Here is a 6,000-nt window from a genome sequence, read left to right on the forward strand (position 1 = left end):
ACATCCCGACACCGAGTTGGATAGAGACGCGACGAAACGCAGATCCGCGGCAAAGTACCATCTCAGGGCCACGGAGAAATTAACTGTCCGTCCTGGGAGGAGACTCGGTGGCAGGCGATGTGTCCAATAAACCTGGATCTCTCCGACTGGAGCTCGGTCGCGACACGCTAAGATGGAAAGTCAGTTAGTGTTGGCCTATATACCATCCCAGCACCAATTATGGGGAAGAAGATACAGGAGAGAATGGAACCGAATAGTCAAGGTACATGACGAAACGAGAGGTACACAATCCAAGGTGATACAAGTAACACAGTAAGAAAAATTCTTTGTGACCAACGTTAGGATGAAACTAAGCAGACAGAAGACACAGACATTGGACCCGGTCAAGACCGACGGATTAAAGCCCATCCGAGAGACAGAGCGGGATGATATCCCCATTCACGGATTGACTGGCTCGGAAATGCAATTGGAAGAGCCACCTAGAGCCATTTGGAAAGCAAGGACCAACTCCAGCTGCTAGGCCCGACAAAGCGGTATATGCGCTTGCTTTTGAAGTAGAACAAAGATAACGTTGAAGATTGAAGATGCAGCATGATGAAAAGCGACGAAGAAACCAAAGTCAATCATAGAAGTAGGGAGGGAAGAGGAATAATAATAATAAGATATGAAGACCCAGCAGAGACACTCACCTGCCGTCCTGGCCCCGCTTGCTAGGCCTCGGCCAGCCCCATACCTCGCGGATCCACCGTGCCATGTTCACTTCCTGTTGCATCACGCGCAGCAGCCACGGATGCTGCAGCATGTCCTCGGGCGTCGGACGTTCGCTTGCCGATACCGTTAACCTGGCGATGCGTAAGCCATATATCCGCAGCCGGGGAAACAAAGTAATTGAACGCACGTCAGCCGGATGAAGTCCTTCATCTCAGCGCTCCATGTCGCCTCCGCGTCGTCTTCTAGTCGAGGAGGCTGTTGGGGTCGAAATCAGCATCAGCATCGGATCAATATATGACACGATCCCAAGGCGGTCCAAGGAATGCAGGAATTGGATCTAGGGGAAGGAACTCGGGAATGCAATACTTACGTCTGACTGGGTAATGTACATCATGAGTTCGATCGGTGGGAGGTCGTTTGGGAAAGGGAAACGGTTCTGGACGAGCTCGAGCAGTGATATGCCTGTTGACCAGACGTCGGATCGAATCGTGTATTCGTTCCCGCATATACGCTCGGGCTGCAGAATTACAGCATCGCTTAGTGGGTAGGCCCTTGGTGACGCATGATGAATACTTACCGCCATGTAGAAGCTTGTGCCGGTAAATGTACCTGCCATCGAGTTTACCAGCTCTCCTGACACTCCGAAATCGCACAGCTTGACAACGCCTTGCTTCGACAAGAGTATGTTGGACGGCTTGATGTCTCGATGGATCGTCTTCTGCTGGTGCAGGTAAGCAAGACCTTGTAAGACCTGAGATTGTGTCAGAATCATCCATCTCATAATATCGCGCTAATACACACCCCCTCCGCCAGTCGTCCCGCAACCTTCTCACCAACCCGCCCGCCTCTGTCCTTAATCCTCTTTCCTACCGCCTCCAGACTGCCTCCCTCACAGTACTCCATCAGCACCTTGACCTCACTGTCGCTAGGACTGATGTATGCGCCATAGAATTTGACAATATTCACGTGTCGCGTCTTCGTAACCATCGCGAGCTCTCGCAGGAGCTGCTTCATCGGCGCCTCGCGGGTCGTGATCGTCTTGCGAGCCATAATAAACCCGTTCCGCTTGTCCTGTACTTTGTGCACTGAGCCGCCCGCGCCCTCCCCAAGCCTGGCGAGCTCGAGCAGGACGTCGTCTGAATAGGCCTGCGGTAAGGGCATCTGCCGTTGGGCATCGCTCTGTGTGGAAGGGGGCGAAACAGACTGAGAGATAGTGGTCGCAGAACGCAGTTCCTCCGAGCTCTTGCGAGACGACGCCTCCGTATCAGACGAGCCAGACGTAGTCGTGACGGCGATATCGTCTATCGTCCGCCGCAGATCCTCCATCGTGTCCAGGGCGACGCGCCTCTGGCCATTCGTATCAGGCCGGATGGTCCTATCGTTCCCCTCGTCTCCATTCCCATTGTCAAACCCCTCCTGCGCCGGGCCACCATAATACCCTCCTCCGAAGGGATTGTGAGATGTCGGCGAATCAGACGTGTCCGATGAGCCACGGGCATCTGCAGTTGGGATTTTGAGCTGAAGACGTCCCTTGGGGGTGGTAGGCCGTTGCGATGGCCTTCCCGGAATCTGGAGGCTGAGGGCAGGTGCTGGTGAACGAGAAGCTGGTGAACGGGATCTGGGCGGTGCTAGGCTGTTGGGAGGCGACAATGAGAGGTTGTTGTTCGAGTTCTCTCTAGGTTTCCGAATGTTCAGCGGCGCGGTCTCTGGCAGCGGTAAGAAGGGGAGTTGCGGCGGCGCCGGAGACGTCGAGCGCGGCAAGCTTCGGGGGCCAATGGGCCTGGGATGGGCACTTGTAGAATGCATCGCTAGCCAAGGACGGCAGACAAGGACAGGCCCTGCGACCGCGCAAGGGTGTTATGGCGGCTGCTATGCACAAAGTATAATTAAGGACGTTGCGGTCACGGCCTGCCCGCTGCGCGAAGCAATCATGCTGGCAGGAGCCACCCGCACGCAACTCGCATCCAGACAACTCCCCAGAACGGCATGAGAACAACGTGTTTTAATTGCGGTGTTTCCTGCAGCCTGAGGCACATGCATGCGAGGCTGGAACACCTTGCACCGCACAGCAGCTGGACATTTCATCTCAATTGTCCGAGGCAAAAAATACTCCCACAAAGATAAGGAATGGTAGAGTGTTAAGAAGTATGCACTAAGCGAGAATCGAACTCGCGGCCAGTCGAATCTGAAGCCTGCGAGTGGCAACGACTGAGGTTACCACTACCCCATTAGTGCTTGTGGCAAGGGGGAGGATGGTTACAATATCCAAAAACGCCCAATTATATCCAAGCCAAGACTCAAGCCATACCATTGCGCAGGTTGTCGAACTTGCTACCCTCATACTCCAACCAATTCTCACTCCCGTCCAGCTTTCCAAATACCCGGTTCACCGCCGTCACCAAGCTCCCTCCTGGCTGGGGATCCTTCCCAGGTCCACCCTCCATCCCCACCCTCATCCCTCCCTTATCACCACTGAGCTCCCAATACATCGCCCCACCCAGGCCTTCCCGCCGTATCCACTCGGCCTTCCATTTCCCCACCTCCTCCGAGTCGAAGCTCACCATCTCCTTCTTGCTATAATCGTAGGACCAGCTTGCGAGTGCCCTCTCGTCTCGGAACATATGAGCCCCTGGCAGCGGTAAAGCGCGATAATCGTATACGCCTTGCTCCCAAGTCCCTGGGCCAATTCCGGAGAACGGGTGGCCGGGACCATTGGTATTCATGAATGAACGCCCGTAGAGAGGTAAACCAATGACAAGCTTGTGGCGAGGGACACCTTGTGAGACGTAGTATTTAACAGCCTCCGATGTGCTGATCGGGCCGCCAAAGACGTTGGCTTGATGGTTTGCAATCTGGTCCCATGAGCCAGCTGGAGTAGCCATGAGAACCACTTGTGTAGTAGTGGTCGAGACGTGACTCACAGTAATCATAAGCCATGAGATTCCAGAAGTCTAGGTATCGATCCATTTCATTCATAAGGAGCTTCTTGTAGTTATCGGGGCCACAAGGTGATGCAATCTAAAGTTCTTGGTCAACTTCCTCGCCTTTACCTTGCAGAACCTCACGCACGGTTAATAGGAACCGGTAGCTTATTCCTTTCTTCCGCTGATGCTCGTCCAATCCATGCCTCAATTCCTTAAGCAACTCTACGTACCCTCTGGCTTGCTCCGCATTACCAGGATATTCATAATCCACATCCAAACCATCCAGGCCATAATCTTCCACCAACCTCACCGATGTCTCCACAAACCTGCGTCTCAGCTCCGGCGACACCACCACGGGGTGTATCTTGGGCGAGTATGTCCATCCGCCAATGGACAAGATAAGTTTCAAGTGCCGGTGAGCTTTCTTCAGGTTGTAGATTGCCTTAAAGTTCCCGTAAAGGTTGTTCCCCTGGTCATTCCATGAATCCCCGGGGTAATGGATCTGCTCGTCCGCCCACGGATCGGACAATGCTACGGCGCCGTCTGACTTGATGTCGGCGAAAGCGTACAGGATGTGCCTGACGCCCGTAGGTCAGGAGCTCCAGCAATCAGCAGGGCAAACTTACGTGATGTCCTGTACTGGGATAGCGGACGGAGGGAACTTGCGCCCATAGATACCCCTGCACAAACGATCAACGCCCACTGACAAACCGAGGACGTGCGACATACCAGTTGGTGAAACTAATCAATAGTGATTCAAATGTTCGTGACACATGAGCGCGTTTGTGACTTACTACCCAACGCTCTTCATGGGATGCGACATATCCGGCCCAGTGTCGTTCACAGGCACCTGAGGGATCGGTTTCTCCGCGTTGTCCTGTTCTTTCCCTTTCTCTGCTTTGTCTGTTTCCGACGTCGCCTTGAGCACAGACCACTGACCCGCCTTATACGAGCCTAGCGCGACGATGCACAGAAGAGCTATAAACAGAAACAGTTTACGGGTGACGACGCCGCCCGAAGGGACACTGGCTTTAGGTGCGGATCCAGGATGAGATGGAGGATAGTTATTCGCGTCCTCGGTCGGTAAGGGTTCGTACGCAGCAGAACTAGACATGAATTGAGGTGCAAGGCCGGACTTTATGTAGCCGCGGGTGGACAGCCTTTCGCAGAACGCGGGATAGCTGACGTCAGGGGAGATTATGTTGGCAGAAGGCGTGCGGTCACCCTTCAACCTTTCGACGACTTTGGGTAGAATAATCTCGACGTACAGCAGGCAAACGGAGTAGGAGTTCGCGGTTAGTCATGCGCTAATCGAGGTTCAAGCTTCAAGTTCCAAGGATGTACGTATCGGTTTACTGGGAGGATTGTTACAGCCGTTTGCAGATCGATAGACCATGGCCACCAATTCAGAAAATCGCGTATAGTCGGAGTGGGTCGGAGTGGGTGCCAGGGACGTCGGAAGAAGGTGGGGAAGTCCAAATGGTCTGATTTCCGTCTCTCGGGGACTTACAATTGCTTGTCCGACGTGGTCCGACTGTAAATAATTTTTGAGAAGTGGGTCCATTAATCTGCAAACGGCTGTATGAGTCCGGTGGCTGCGTGCAGTGTAGTGTTGCTCGTTAAGTGAAGCTGAAGTGACGTGAAGTGGGGCCTGTCAAACTTCAGTCCGTCTGAAGTGAAGCTGAAGTCACGCTGAAGACTTCAATGAAGCGTGAGACAGCAGCCCTCATTTGGCCAACTGAGAGAGATAATGGGTGAATCACTCAGCAGACGTTGAGCTTTTGTCTCTCGTTTCTTTTCTATCACAAATTACAAACCTTACAGACTCTGTCTGACACCAAAGATGCACATTTTGGCTGCAGTAGGGTGGTAAACCGCGTCGACGACGGCCGTCCTCTCCAGTCCGGCAACTGCCGGTCTCAAGGCCGACACGGGCACGAAGTCAACCACGCGAGCGGGCTTACCCACTTCGTGTAGGTTTACTCCTTTCGTCAGTGGAGTGGTGGGACTGAAGTCATCTTGAAGCCTTCAGTGTGACTTCATGCCACGCTGAAGCCACTGAAGTGGGTGCTTCTTGAAGTGAAGTGACGTGTCCCTTCAGCTTGGCTTCACTTAACGAGCAACACTAGTGCCGTGGCTTGGAAATGACCGGTGATTGCCGGGTGGCTTGAATGTACGTCCGGACGTCGAGCAGCCTGTAGATACAAGGGAACGTCCCATTCAAAGAGCATACTACTCGGGGGGGAATCTAGTATAACGAAAAATGGTGTTAGACCCCTTTTATTCACTTAGAGGCATGATGGGATTTAATTCACGGTTGGTTTTGAAAGTGTGGTAGCAATATTAATACAGTGAGTACATCGCA

General features: G+C 53.2%; 2 protein-coding genes and 1 non-coding gene across 3 annotated transcripts; all 3 read right to left on the reverse strand.

Moving 5' to 3' along the window:
• Positions 1-685: 685 nt before the first annotated feature.
• On the reverse strand, positions 686-1,872 carry GLOTRDRAFT_39064 (kinase-like protein; the record flags this gene model as incomplete). The annotated part of the gene is made up of 5 exons (XM_007865791.1): positions 686-842; positions 899-966; positions 1,082-1,228; positions 1,289-1,462; positions 1,513-1,872. 5 exons carry the CDS (start codon positions 1,870-1,872, stop codon positions 686-688), a joined length of 906 nt encoding a protein of 301 aa, XP_007863982.1.
• Positions 1,873-2,859: 987 nt separating this feature from the next.
• On the reverse strand, positions 2,860-2,946 carry GLOTRDRAFT_t53. The gene has a single exon. It is a non-coding gene; the product is annotated as a tRNA-Gly (tRNA).
• A 62-nt stretch (positions 2,947-3,008) lies between these two features.
• Positions 3,009-4,362, reverse strand: GLOTRDRAFT_38153 (glycoside hydrolase; the record flags this gene model as incomplete). Its single annotated transcript, XM_007865736.1, has 4 exons — positions 3,009-3,580; positions 3,633-3,729; positions 3,781-4,213; positions 4,262-4,362. 4 exons carry the CDS (start codon positions 4,360-4,362, stop codon positions 3,009-3,011), a joined length of 1,203 nt encoding a protein of 400 aa, XP_007863927.1.
• Between the last annotated feature and the right edge of the window lie 1,638 nt (positions 4,363-6,000).

Source organism: Gloeophyllum trabeum (assembly GCF_000344685.1).
Source record: "Gloeophyllum trabeum ATCC 11539 unplaced genomic scaffold GLOTRscaffold_00004, whole genome shotgun sequence".
Classification (NCBI taxonomy): Eukaryota; Fungi; Basidiomycota; class Agaricomycetes; order Gloeophyllales; family Gloeophyllaceae; genus Gloeophyllum; species Gloeophyllum trabeum.